At 32.9% G+C, this 15295-nt stretch overlaps 1 protein-coding gene across 1 annotated transcript in view; it reads left to right on the plus strand.

The window, feature by feature from the left end:
- The window catches only part of Rpn2 (Regulatory particle non-ATPase 2), a 459562-nt gene extending 444574 nt beyond the window's left edge, over positions 1–14988 (plus strand). The window contains exons 21-26 of the mRNA XM_090375965.1: positions 296–465; positions 574–750; positions 3295–3519; positions 4209–4259; positions 7218–7293; positions 14810–14988. Of these exons, the coding sequence (XP_090232091.1) occupies positions 296–465; positions 574–750; positions 3295–3519; positions 4209–4259; positions 7218–7293; positions 14810–14880 (770 nt within the window). The 3' untranslated portion in view covers positions 14881–14988. The remainder of the gene's footprint in view (positions 1–295; positions 466–573; positions 751–3294; positions 3520–4208; positions 4260–7217; positions 7294–14809) is intronic.
- The last annotated feature ends 307 nt before the right edge of the window (positions 14989–15295 follow it).

Consider the following 15295-nt stretch of genomic DNA (forward strand, 5'->3'; position numbering starts at 1 on the left):
TAAAAAGTAATTTTCATCTTTATATTGCATTTATACAAATATTTTTACATTTGTGAGTTTTGATTATTATCAAAAATTTTGTTTTTTGTCTGAACCAATGTGGAGAATTAAACTTAGTAGTTGTATTTGAACATGCTGCCCAAAAACCTTACTACTTCTCAGTATTGTTATAAGTTTGCAAGTGTAGGAGTATTTTTAAAGTTGAGAAGTGTTTTTAAGGTTTCCTTTATACAGCACTTTGAGTAAGTCTTGCTGATTCAGTTAATACCCCCATTCACTATATTTTTCCTTATAGGTGGCAGAAATGTTTCTATTTCCTTACAGTCAAGGACCGGCCATACTAATATGGCAGCCGTAGTGGGAATGTTAGTATTTGGTCAGTTCTGGTACTGGTTTCCATTATCCCATTTTCTTTCCCTGGCATTTACACCCACTGCATTGATTGGCCTGAATGCTGATCTCAAGGTAAGTCATTACTTACAAATTATTTTTAGACCGTTTAAGAAACATTTGTTATATTTTTTTGACATCTGTGCACATATATATTTCCTCTTTTTTTCTATTTGTATTTAGATGCCTAAGATGGAATTCCGTTCCAATGCAAAACCTTCTGCTTTCGCTTATCCTCCACCTCTTGAAGAAAAGAAGGAGAGGGAAAGAGAAAAAGTGACAACTGCTGTTTTATCTATCACAGCAAAGGCAAGGAAAAAGGAAGCAGAAAGGAAGGAGAGAGAAGAAAAAATGGATGTTGTAAGTCTCTAGTTTATTATCTCTAATATCATTATAATGATTTGAAGAAAATAATAAATGGATTTTGCATTTTAGCAATTTTTGCAAAAAGTTGCTTTGGTGTTCTTCTAGAAATAAGCAGTACTTCTCATAAGAGAAGTGTAGTACTGTAATTGTAATATAGTGGTATCACCCAGATAACATTTAATGATTGCTTAATTAGGCTTTATAAGTCTTAGTATTAAATCAGTAATTACTTTATACATTATTTCTCCTCTGAATATCGGTGCCTTTCAACTTATCATAAATTAAAGAAAAAATTAAACTAAATTAAGTTTGAGAAATAGTAAACAGATGTTACTGTAAAGAAGCAATTACAGTAATGGATAAATTACAGTACCTAATGGAACATGTTAAAAAGATTAAAAAGTCTTCATCCATATTTCTATTTGGATATTGAAACAAAGCATTATAATATAATGAGGGAAAAAACACATTATTTTATATATGTGGTTTTTTTTTTTTAATAAATTTTTTTTTTCTAGATTAATTTCTAAATTACTGCCACTTGTTTTAGCTTGAATACTATTTATCGAGTGCTGATTCTCATCTGGGCTTAGTAAAAATTTTAAAAATGTGGACAGAAATATTTTATTATTCATATCTAATTTCTGGATAAGGGTATGAATTCAAAAAATAAAGATATCACAGTTCTGGTTTACTAAAGACAGGAATATGAAACTTGTACCAAATGATAGTGCATCTACAAGTTTTAGAACTGCAGTTATTTAACAGAAATTAGAGTTAGAATTAGAAGTTTTAGAGTAAGAATTTGGATTTTTATATAATTGAGCACAGAAGGTTGTAAACTTTAATGAAGTATGATTATAAGGTTATAAAATAGATGTGTCCAACCTGTTAATGGTGAGGGGGCCAGAAGAGATAAAATTATGAAGGTTGCAGGCTGCAAAAACAGTTCCTTACCACTGATTATGCCTTTTTCAAGATAGAATTTAATCTCTGTTTTTGGCTTTCCAACAATTATTATATAACACTGATCATATTATTATTATATGGTTATAATAATATTGTTGGCTGAGGAAATATGTTATACTAGTTTTAAACTCTGGAAAAAACACATTTTGGCTGCCAACATAGCTGTGAGCTGCATAATGCAAAGGAATGGGATGTGGGTTGGACACTCTCTTATAAAGTATAGTTACTACTGATAGCCAGGCAATGTTCACAGCATCCATGCTATTAATGACAGTGTTCAAGAGTGGTACTGAAATGCATTCTTCTATAAGAGCTGGTTGTAGCTCATGTAAATGTGTGACAGCTGACAACTCAGAATATGTGTGCCTAGAGTATTCTTTACATACTCAATGGAATTCAGGTCAGGAGACAATGATGACCACCTCACTGTGAAAGTTCTCTACCTACCGGTGTATGTGCTGTGTGTATTGATCTCTCATCCATTAGAAGCAACTGGTGCCTACTGCACTCCTAAAAGAAGTATTACACAGAGTTGACATAGCCAAGTGGTCAGGAGCACGAGTGCAGTAGCACACATTCTTTGAGTGGACCAGGGTTCAAGCATGACTGCTAAATATAATTAACATTTGTATTGATTAATTTTTGTAAACTCCACTGACCTGATGGTCGTGCCGGCGTATAAACAAGAACATTTTTTTTTTAAACATTTCATTACTGTGCCTTTCAGTAGTCACAGTTCCTCTCTCAAACTTCTTGTACCATTCTCCTACTGTTTATGGTTTATTTTCAGATCCTGTTTAATTTCTGGATAAGGGTATGATTTCCTGTTGGGGGGGGGGGGGGCTGGAGAAAGAGATAAATAAAAGATCTGGTTCCTGAATGTTATTTGTTAAGAAGATAAATTTTTAAAGATGACTTGCTGTTCTTGAAGCGTACTTTCTGTGTAGTTAAGTTTGGATCATAGAAAAGATATTTGTGGCTCTAAGCTGAAATGTATTTTGTATGATAAGTAACAAGTATTTTGTATTCAGTAAAATCTGTCATAATATATGAACTGGAATATTTTAAAAAGGTAGCATACATAAATAACTAAAATGACTTAATAATGGAGTTATTTTAATTTCGAAGTTATAATGAAGTTATTATTTTATGTTATGTAGTTAAAAGTCATATAACATATTGCAGTCATTTGTTGTCTTGAACTCTTAACAGGTTCTTAAAACTGTAAATATTAAAAAATATATTTACAGTTTAGGCATTCAGAAACCAGCCAGTATTCTTTAAAAATAAGTCATATATTCTCTACATATTGTAATAAATAACTCATTGTCAGATGGACCCATTATGCATTCAGTTTTACTTCTGTTACCACAGGCTTAGATTGCCCATTGTCTATCTAGGTATTATAGTAAAATATTAAAAAAATTATTTATAGTTTAGGCATGTGTGCCATAAAATTAGTGGGAAAATCTTAAAGCATGCTACATTTTTAAAGCTCTTATATGTGTTTAATTGGATTTAATTTAAAAATGGGTAGAATATGTTGATTCATATCTATTTTTAATGTAGGATGAAGATAAAAAGGAAGATGAAAAAACTGTAAAAGATACAAAAGAGGCCACAAAGGATAAAGTATCAACAAAAGATAAAGCATCGAAAGAAGAGGATAATGAGAAAGCAAAGGAAAAAGATAAAGATAAAGAAAAAGAGAAAGAAAAAGATAAAGAAGAAAAAAAAGAGCCAGAACCTAATTTTGAAATGCTATCTAATCCTGCACGGGTTATGAAACAACAGGTAAGGATTTTGTCCTCATTGAGATTAGCATCATAAACATTTCTTAATTTGTAACTGCAATCTTAAAAATTTTGTATTATAGCAAAATTCAGATTTATGATTAAGGTTGTCAGTATACTTTCTTAAAAATAAAAACTAAAATATACAGATCCTTTTCATAGACTTGAGTATGTAAAAGTAGAATAATTAAATTAAAATTCTAAAAGCCATATAATAGTAACAAAAATTTAATAGTGTAAAATGTAATCTGAGATTACTTTTTTGCTTTTTCATATCTCTTTAATTATTTGATTGAAAATTGGGGAGGATGGAACTAATTGGTCAAGTGACTGGTAACCATGAGAAATCTTTTTTAGGCAAATATAAGAAATTTAAAAAAATAATGACTTAAATTATAGACATTACTCTAAAGATCTATCACTTTCAATTAAATTTCCTTTATGACTTTTTGTTTTAAATTTTTTTGTGTTTAATGGATTATTAATATTTATAATTTTATTTTTTATTCAAAAACTATATCCCCAAAATTTAAAGAAAAAATTGTTAGCCATGGACATAGATTGTCCCATTGCTGATCTAGGTATTAAGATGAAATGGGAAAAGAATTTTATTTACAGTGTAAAGGTTAATTTTTACAATTCTGTTTAAATAAGAATATTTATTTTATAATTTGTTTAACTATTTTCCAGCTTAAAGTCATTCAAGTAGCTGAAGGATCAAGGTATTTACCACTGAAAGATGTAAGTTGAACATTTTAGATTGCTTTTCTGTTTACTTTAATGGTATGTGTAATGATATCCCACATGTATGAAAGTTGATCAGAAACTAAGGTTACAGTAACTGCATTTTTGCAAATCTATCAAAAATTAATATTTAAATATTATATTTATATTTGTCTTTCTGGTGTAATCATAAAACTTATTACTTATAGGACACAGTCCATCCACAGTGATAATTTAACTCATGAAAGGTTGCAAAGTTGGTCGTGAGAGGTACTTTGCAGAGTTAGTATTGCAATGGCTAAATTATGCAAGGAAGCTAACTTTTTTCCTCCATAAAACTCATTTAAGGGCATATCGCAGGTATATGCAGGTAATTACAAATTACCACACACAACTATATATGGATACATTAGATATTTATTAACTACAAGTTAAAAGAGATAGATAAGTTAAATATGTTGATCAAATTAAGGAGAGGTGATAATTAAGAAAAAACAAAAGGAAGGGGAGAAAATGTATTTTACCAACAGGGTGCAATTATGCCTAGTGTGAAACCAGGTAAGTGCACCCTGTTGGTACAATACAATTTATGGAATACAAAGTTTGCCAGGTGGGCAAACTTTGTATTCAATAAATATCAGACTTACAAGGTACATGCTCTACCAGCTTACATGAGTTAACTGATATTTAATGTCCATGTCCATGGGAACAATTGCAGTTGTCCATACTTGGCGTTTGTTGGCTCCAATACAGGAGATTCATTCTGAACCCTTGTTAAAGGAGCGTAACCTGGACTTAGAATTGACCATGCATTTGATGCATGGTGGGGGGATATCTGAAGCAGTTAGCAGAATTTTCCCAGAATTTATGAGGACCACATCTTGCCTATCTTCTGAGGGGGGAGGGCTAGGACAGCAGCTGTGATTCTCAGTCATCAGGAACAGTGGCAACAGTGGCCATTTTTCCTGATGACTGCAGAAATCAATTACTTTGCAAACTTCACATGAGTTGGTAGGGATTATGCCTCATGAATCTCATACTAGGCTCACCAGATAAACTTTGAATTCTACCAACGTGGCATAGTTACAGTTTCACACTAAACCCCAAATTTATAAATTGTGTTATTTCTGTACATTTTCTGTCTCCATCCCCCCCCCCATATCCCAGAAGAAGGCAAAGTGGCTTTGAAAAGTGAGCAACCTCCCTTTCTCCTTCCAATTATCTATTCTTCTTAGTTTTATTAGTATATTAAACTTATCTGCCTCTTTCTAACTTGTAGTTAATAAGCTTCTGTTGTTTCCATAATGCAGCAGTGTGTGTACTCATTTGTAATGACTTTCTGTATTTGCAAAAAAATAAATAAATCAAACAACAGATATTAAACAGTCATGCATTATCTATTATAAAAAATACCAACACTTCCTGGAAACAGTTCCTTTAGGTTTAAAAGACTTTCAAGCAGACTGATATGACTTTACATCTATTTATAACTAAAATTTGATACACTAAATTTTGAGTTGAGAATTGCTCATAATATTTTTCTTTCTTTCTTTCTTTTTAAATTTTTTCTGTTTATGAGTGTTACCAGTACAAAAGCTACTTATTAAAATATTTTCTTAATATGCTGTTTTTATTTATTACTGAGCATGTTACACATATTTAAAACAAAGATATTAATCATTATTTTGAAATTAGTGTATTTGAAAAGTAAGTTTTTATTTGAAGCTTATTATTAGAAGATTATTATTAGTTTTTATTTGAAGCTTATTATTAGAAGATTATTATTAGTTTTTATTTGAAGCTTATTATTAGAAGATTATTGTTATTAATTTTTATTAGAAGCTCCCAAAACCTATGTTGACATTATTATATTTATTTCCGAATTGGAAATGTGTACATAATAGGGTCAACCTTTTCATGGTATTTTCTTACCACTTCTTCAGTGACTACAAAGACAGTAACTAAGGGTTATTATTATGGAATTATAAAAATTTTTAGTAGAATTAAAAGTTTTAGTAAATCAGACTTAGATCTAATTTAAAGAATTTTGTTTTAAGTTTAATTTTTATGTAGTAAATAGCAATAATACATAAACACCTTGCAATATCATCATCACAAAAAATCACTTCAGTCGCGAAAACTTGTTGATTTATTTATGGGTGAAATGCAAACGTGATCTTTTTTTTTTTTTTTTTCCAGTCAAGTCCTGATGTATTTCATAATATGCTGAATAAATTTGCATCTGCCATTGTGCACACAATGGCAGATGCAAATATCTTTGGTACTACATGTGTGAAACATGTGTATATATATACATATACATATTTGGAACAAACAGAGGGGTGAAATGGGAGCGTGCTTTTTTTTTTTTTGTTTGTTTGTTTGTTTTTGGGATGACGCTGCTTAAGCTTGCTTTCTTGTGTCATATGCCTCTGCTAATGCTAATATATTTAATATTTTGAAAATATTCAGCATATTATTTTTTCTCATATGGCTATCCTAGGGATTGTGTATGTGTGAGTGGTGCCTCCATAGCCAGGTGTGCAAGAGCAGCAGTGCGTAGCACACGCTTCTTAATTAGACCAGGGTTCGAGCCCGTGACCACCAAATACGTAGGATGCGGAAAGATCAGAGGATGACCACCGCATATTCCCAGAGCTACATGGCCTTAGTTGCTAATGCTCCTAAAAAGAAACCAAATAAATATGTGTGTGTCGTTGTTTTTGTCTTTAGCATCACACACTGGGGAGGTGTTTTTTTTTTTTTTTAAATCCAAATCATATCTTTTCTTATTTATGTTTTTAATTTATTTGACAGTATTTGTGCAACCATGGGGTCATGATCTGTTGTCACCAGTTCCTAACCCAGTCCTACATTTGTTTTAGATTTCAATGTTTAACTGCTTAAAGTGTATTTATGTAGATATTTAATTTTACTTTGAATATAGGAGTATATATTTATTTATCTTTTTCTCAGATTACAATTGGTGGCATTATTATGATGAGGGATACTAAAAATGAAGATCCTGAAGACTTAGTAGAGCCCATAGCTGGTAAATATAAAATTTTGGTATAGTTACAGATGTTTCATTTAAGGCAATAAAGTAATTTAAGTTACCACTATAAAGTGTATACAAAATATTGCTGACATTGGGTTTGAGAACTTTTCTTGTATTCTTTATTTGTTTTAGAATTTGTGATGCATTAGTATCAGTGACTAGAATTTGAGAGAAAATGCCCACTCAATTTATTTTTCTCTCTTTGCTGCACGCAAGGGGCGAAGAGGAAACAACATTGTCCCTTCTGTGACAGTGACAGAACCTGGGAATACCACTCTTTAGAAATGACTGTGTTATACACCAGTTGACCTAAAGTGACTAATATTGCTTTCAATTGAATAACATCTCCCAGTATGTGAATCTGTCATTAAAATTAGTGACCTGGTGCTGAGTGGTGAATAAATGTATCAAATTCAAACATGCAGCTAAGTGTTTTTCAGAAGAAAAAGTTCCAATTGCAGACAACACTTGCCTTATATGAAAATAAAATCCCATATTGTTAGGCAGCATAGACCTACTACATAATCAAATATAGAAGTGACACAGGTAATGTAATAGTATGAGAGAAAATGCATACAGGGTATTCATTTTCTGTCCTTACTGCCAAGAATAATGTTGCTTATTCTATGACAGTGACAGGATTTCCAAAATATGTATATACATACACATTTTGGACATCTTTTATCATTAAATTTTTATTGGTAGTTAACAATAAGAAGATGTAAATTTTAAATATTTTAGTTTATGATTATTCTATAGCAAAAATGACATTTTAGCTGCAAGGAGAATTCAATTATTAAAATACAGATTGGCTATGTTTCGGATTCTGCATTGTAATCCTATCATCTGCTGAAACAGGAAATAATGAAAATGCAACATTAATTGGATTGAAGGCAGTTACAACTTATTATAAGTTAGAAAAAATATAATAGACATGAAACCAATTTGATAAACTATTTACCTTATCAAAGATTGGTAATTCATTACATTGGTAATGAACGAGCTACATAAATGACATTTGCATAAGAAAGTGTATTATGGTACTTCAAATACAAAATTAAAATGATACTCATAAAAAATATGTAAAATTTTCTTGTTCTTCTGCATACCTAAGACAAGACAGTATTACTGCTACAAACCAAAGCTGTTAATTTGTGGTTATTGATTTCAGTCACTGCTAAATTAATGCAGTTTAAATTAAAAACTTGCAAATTTGTGGATAAAACTGTATATTATCTTGGCAGTTGGTTCTGTGATTTCTGATAACATTAAAGACCAACTCTGTGTTATGACTAAACTTAGGTATAATGTGAAGTGTTTGAAGTCCTCCTGGGTATTTGTGTGAAGGCACTCCAGTTGAATGCTTGGGACTGTTGTTGATTATAGACTGAAATTAAAATATGGGAATCTTTCTGCTTCTCCAGTTTTAATTATGTGGGTGACATGAAGAGCATTGAGTTGGTTTTTTTTTTTTTTTTTTTTTTGATTTGGTAGTTATTGGCGCATCGGCTTCTGTGGCCATATTGCACCTTCCAAGGTTTTTGCAGTACTTTGATCCAAGCCCGAGGCGGGAATCGAACCCGCGACCTTTGGGTTGCCGGGCAGGTACTTTACCCACTCGGCTAGCCCGGTCGGCCATTGAGTTGGTTACAGGTAGTTTCTTCTTGATCAGGAAAGTGCTTGGATTTGTATTTTATTTGTTTTTGAGCTTAATCCACTCTCCTAAATTACCAGTCCTTACATATTCTTCTATAAGAGTACCTTTTACATCACATTTGGGAAACCCACGGGCCGTATCCAGCCCTCTATTTCTTTTGATCCGACCCTAATTTATTTCAGCGAAGTTTGTCTGATTCATGGTGGGAGAAAACATGGTAAAAAAAAAAGGTAAACTGCAGCCATTATCAACCCACTGCAGGATGGAAGCCTCCTCAACAATTCATGCTGAGGGAAATGGACCATAATCTGCCACGCTGGTCCAGTGCAGGTTGGCAGATTGACCGTATTTAGCAGTCAGGGGCTTGAACCCCGGTCTAACTCAAAGAGCGTGTGCTACTGCACTCTCACTCCTGACCACTCGGCTACATTAGAACATGGTGTGTTCTACTAACTCACATTAAGCTGACATCATATGACTTGCGCAAAACACACCATGTTTTTTTCCACCAAGGTATCTTTCTCACTTTGACTAGTGGCATGTGTGAACGTGTTAGTTTGGTGCCTGTATTGATGTTGTATTCTGTTCAGTGCCTGCAGTGTAGAAGCCAGTTTGTTTGACAGTTCTGAATATCACTTATAAATTTGGGACAATGTCAGAGGTTATGCTAAAAAAAAAGAAAAATAGATGCAGAGAATCGTCAATTTCAAGACAACTGGATGGAGGATTATTATTTTATTCTGAATAAAGGATTTCCTGTATGTTTGCTATGCAAGGAATCTGTATCTGTCAACAAAGAATACAACTTGAAGAGACACTTTACTTCGAGACATGCGGATCACCAAAAAAATGATGGACAACTACAAAAATATGAAATACAGAGGTTGAAGAAGAACTCGGATAAAAAAAAAGTAAAGTGCAGCCATTATCAACCCACTGCAGGATGGAAGCCTCCTCAACAATTCATGCTGAGGGAAATGGACCATAATCTGCCACGCTGGTCCAGTGCGTGTTGGCAGATCGACCGTATTCAGCAGTCAGGGGCTTGAACCCCTGTCTACTCAAAGAGTGTGTGCTACTGCACTCCCGCTCCTGCCCACTCGGCTACGGAGGCCTCGAATACCCAGCAGCAAATGTTCAACAAGCAAAGAACGCAGCACCACAGCATTGTCAAAGCCAGCTTTGTGGTAAGCGAAAAAATCGCTAAGCATTCTAAGTCATTTGGTGAAGGAGAATTTATCAAAGAATGTCTGCTGGATGTTGCAAGTATAATATGTCCTGAAAAGAAAAAAGATTTTGAGAATATTCGTTTGTCGAGACGTACTGTTGTCCGGATAGAAATTAGGGCTGATGATATCAAAAAAAGTTTAAAAGAGAAGATTGCGAGATTGAAAGCATTTTCAATTGCTTTGGATGACAGCACCAATGCCTCTGATACAGCACAACTAGCAATATTTCTTCGAGGAGTTGATGCTTATTTCAACATCACAGAAGAATTTTTGGCGCTTCGGCCATTAAAAGGAACAACTACCCTGTGAAGATATATTTGAAACAGCCAACACAGTCTTCGGGAGATTTGGGCTTAAATGGAGTTCACTATCTGGCATATGCACTGATGGAGCCCCTGCAATGGTTGGTTCATGGAAGGGATTTATTGGAATAGTTCATGAAAGAGCAATAGAACTGCAGATCCATCAGGAAAATTTAACAAATTTTTACTGCATTATCCACCAACAAAATCTGTGTGCAAAATCAATTAAATTCACAAATGTTATGAAAGTTGTAGTAGCCAGCATTAACTTTATTAAGTCAAGTGCACTTAATCACCGCCAATTTAAGGAGTATTTGGCAGACTTATTTTCGGATTATGAAGGTGAGTCTTATTATTGTGAAGTGAGGTGGTTGAGTAAAGGTAAAATGTTAAAACGATTTTATGATCTGAGACAAGACATTGCAGATTTTATGGATGTAAAAGGAAACACAATTAACCAAGTAAAATATGATGAGTGGGTGTGTGATTTAGCATTTCTTGTAGATGTCATCGGATACCTAAACAAACTGAATCTCAAATTGCAAAAACAAGGACAATTGGTTCATGAACTGCATGGACATGTCAAAGCTTTTTGTAATAAACTAAGATTGTTGGAAAGTCAGATAAGAACTAAAAATTGTTATAATTTTCCTACTCTAGAAACTCATAAAAATATCCCTTATAATTGTTATGGAGAAGAACTGAAGGCACTAATAGAGCAATTTGATACAAGGTTTGCCAACTTCCAAAACAGACTCCACATTCGCTATATTTGCTTGTCTGATGGATGCTGATGTAAATAATATGCCAGAAAACTTACAGATAGAACTTATTCAGCTTCAGGCGGATTTAGCGCTAAAATCACAATTTAACAACATTGCTTTGACAGATTTTTATAAATTTTATTTGGTGGGAGAAAAATATACAAATTTACGCGCCTTTTCAAGAAAATCATTTGTCTTTTCGGCAGCACATATGTGCGAACAGTTTTTTTTTTTTTTTTCGAGGATGAAATACAATAATCAAAAATTCGGACAAGAATAACGGACGAAAACCTCAAATTCTATGCAATTATCCTTAAATAATATTAACGACAATGTTGATAGTCTCGTAGCTCAAGTACAAGGCCAATCTTCACATTAAATTGTTATGTCGTTCATTATATTATAAAATTTATGTAGAGCTTTATACCAAAGCATTATATTATAAATAAATGAAATATGAAGTAGCAACTTGTTTTAATTCATTTAATATTAATTTATTTTATTTAATAATTTGGTCCAGCCCTTGACTTGGAGACAGAATGATAATTTGGCCTCTGAACTAGGAAAGGTTGCCCATGCCTGTTTTACATGGTCAGTTTTCATACTACACCACTCTACCAGTGGTATAATAGGAAGCAGTGGCTTATAGATGCCATATCTTTGATCTTCTCTGGCTTAAAATCTCTCTACCTCATTGTGTCAAATTCATCTGTTGTCTCTACCGTTCTCGCAACTCCACTAATCACTTGGAGCTCTTTGACTTCCTCTGTTTGCAACGTGACTTTCTCCAGTCCAACTTTCCTAACAGTGAGGTAATTTTCCGTGGTGATTTTAATGTTCACAACTCCAGCTGGCTTCCGGTTTCTAGTCACACCGACCCAGCTAGTCAAGATGCTGAGGCTTTTGCAATTACTAATGACCTTGAACAGATTGTTCATTTACCTACAAGAATACCGGACAATCCTAATCATACAGCCAACAAGCTTGATCTTTTTCTCACAAACAACCCTTCTAAGTACTTCGAAGTGAGGGGTCCTTTAAGCACTTCAGATCACAACTTGGTGATTGTCTCTTCTTCAATGGAACCTTTATCTCATGGCTATTCCCAACCTCGTGTTGTTTGGCATTACAAGAATGCAAAATGGGATGACCTGCGAGATTTATTTTCTTCTTTTCCTTGGTCAGATTACTGTTTCAAAACTTCTGATGTCAACGTTTACTTAGATTGTGTCAATGAAATTATTCTTGCAGGAATGGAATCCTTTATCTAAACCTTGGTTTTCCAATAAATGTGCTAAGGTTGTTCAAGAGAAAAGAATGTTGCATGTCGTAATTGGCTTGTTTCTAATTCTTCAGTTTCATTTTCTGCTTACACCAAAGCTCGCAACAATTGTAAAGCAGTTATTAATCAGTCCAAACTTTGTAATCTTAATATAAAAGGGGATATACAAATCATCTTTTTATAATTTAATCTGACTTAAAGAAGGAATCCAATTTTATTTGCACAGTTTTTGTCTTGTATGCATTCTTAACTACAGCACGGACGTTATGACATTATGAAATGCAGTAGTTGTTTTGTTATTGCAGGCCAACACACTCTCTGTTATGTTCAGTGCATTGTGAGCATCTTTTAGAAGGCAGCATACATGCTTCTTCACATTCATTGCAACAAAAAACACCGGGAAAAACTTTGTTTTGCTTGGTGCTCAGCAGTTCTTTCAGTGTTGGCATTGCTGAGATATTTAACAAACTACTCAAATTTGCCAACAAAATCCATATGCTCCTTCAAATTCCCCCATTTCTCAATGTTGCTATCACATTCATCTGATGGACCATGTTTTTCTGTTGGCCTCATAATCGCATAGAAGTTGGTTAACTTATTTAAAACATCTTGGCTTGGAAAATTTGCCAATCACAAGTGGGCATAGTACTGCCACACAAGTACTGCCATCTGCATTGTAGCACAGCAGAACAGTGATTCTTAGTTTGCTTAATTTTCCATCATTACAAGATTCAACATTCTCCTTGAGGAATGTTGAATCTTTGTTTGGCAGCAAATTATAAAATAAACCTGTCTTGTCAAGATCCTTTACCTCATATTTTTCAAGAATGGAACATAACCAGTTTGTAGTCTTTTCTTTGTCAACTGATCCAGACTCACTGCAAACCAAACATTTTGTGAAACCAATTTATTCCTGTCCTTAAATCTTTGGAGCCAGCCACTGCTGCATTTGAAGTTGTTAATTCCATGTTGCTAAGCTAGAAAATCAGGGTTTTTTTTTTTTTTTTTTTTTTTTTGCAAAATTGGACCTGTTGTTGGCAAATTTGATGCATGCATTTGTTGGTGCACTCAAAGTTCTGTTTTAAGCTCCTTTGCATCACAGATCTGTTTCCTGTTTTTTATCACTGCTCCAGTGTCATGCATTTCTTCAAGGTTATTATTATTTTTTTTTCTTATTTTTTTCAGTATTATATGTAAAGGTATGTTGCACTCCTTCTTTGCAATATCTGTTTTGCTTCATTTCATCCTATTAGCCTCTTGTATAATTTTAGTTTTATTTCCAAGCTAGTTCTCTGTATTTATGTTTTCTTGCCATAACACTGCTAGATGAGTTTTAACATAAGCAAACTTTCAATAATAATTCTAATATCATCACGATTATGATTAAACTGTAATTGTGATAATATTAGAACTATTTATGAAGATATTTTTGAATTTTTAATTTTCCTATATTCTTCCCCCCCCCCCAAAAAAAAAGCCAGATGGTTAGATCCATCTTTTAAATTCCAAACTAGATCCCACATGCATTGAGTACAAGGCTCTAAGAACAGCCCATAAAGTTACGTGTCATTTCTGTTCAGCCAGTTGAGTTGTTGAATCTCTTTTGCTTTCAATGACTTGAATCAAAAATTAACTTAAATTTCTCACCACTCACTGGCCACTGCTACTATTCTGAATGGTGAAATAAATCCCTAAAGTGTTTTATTTCTCCTAGATGATCATAAATCCCATTAAAAGTATTTTTGAAAGTATTTATAGACTTAATAAGTATTTTTGTTATAAGACAAAAAAATTCTCTCTCTCTCTCTCTCTCATGCAGAGAAGCCAGTCTTCCAGAAAGAACTGCTCAGATATGGCTAGCTATTAAGCAGTTTTCATTGTATAATATACACAGAAACTTGCCTTGATAATAATAGCTTTATTAGTACATTTATATAATAATAAATCTATTATTATCAAGACTATGTATGTTTATTATCAAGGCTATGTATAATACTAACGTTTATGTTCAAGCTGATGAAGAGTCCCTTAGGCTCAAAAGCCACTTTGTGCTTTATTTTATTTAATTTTATTTATTCCATTCATTAGTTTACCTTAAATTTGTACCTGTAGTTTCTATTAAAGGTTATTTGTTTGTGCCTGTGATGTTATTATTATTATTAACTATTTCTCTTCCTCCGGTGGAGAACAATATTTATACTTCTTAAGGCTGATTTTATTTAAAGTTTTTACTTTCCAGTTGATTCATGCAAACCTCCTTCATTCCTTTTTTTCAGCTGGAGGTCCAAAGATAGAAGAGGAGGAGGAGCCAGAACCTCCAGAACCATTTGAATATACAGATGATTAGCATAAATTATTTAGTAAAAAAAAAAAAGAAAAAAGTGTTTTGTAAATTTTTGTTTGTCTCCCCCCTTTTTTAAAAGTAATCATCCTGTCGCCATTGCAATAAGTTCTGTAATCTTGTTTCATTTGATAATAAAAATGCCATAAATTAAAATATTGGTGTCTTCATAGCTGTTCGAGTCAATAGTTTATTGAATTTCACAATATATTAACATTAAAACTTCATCAGTGAATACTTTGAATGAATATTTAAGTACATTACTTAAAGGCAACGAGCAGTTTCAGTATTTTATATTTGACTATTGATTTTAATATTATTGACACATTTTTAAAATGATTTTGTTTCTTCGTGTTAGCATAATTTTCTAATTTTTGCAGCATTGTCATCGATCTCCACTTATTACAAATGTAACATTGTA

Source organism: Mastigoproctus giganteus, chromosome 6, assembly GCF_048544385.1.
Source record: "Mastigoproctus giganteus isolate SK-2022 chromosome 6, ASM4854438v1, whole genome shotgun sequence".
NCBI lineage: Eukaryota > Metazoa > Arthropoda > Arachnida > Uropygi > Thelyphonidae > Mastigoproctus > Mastigoproctus giganteus.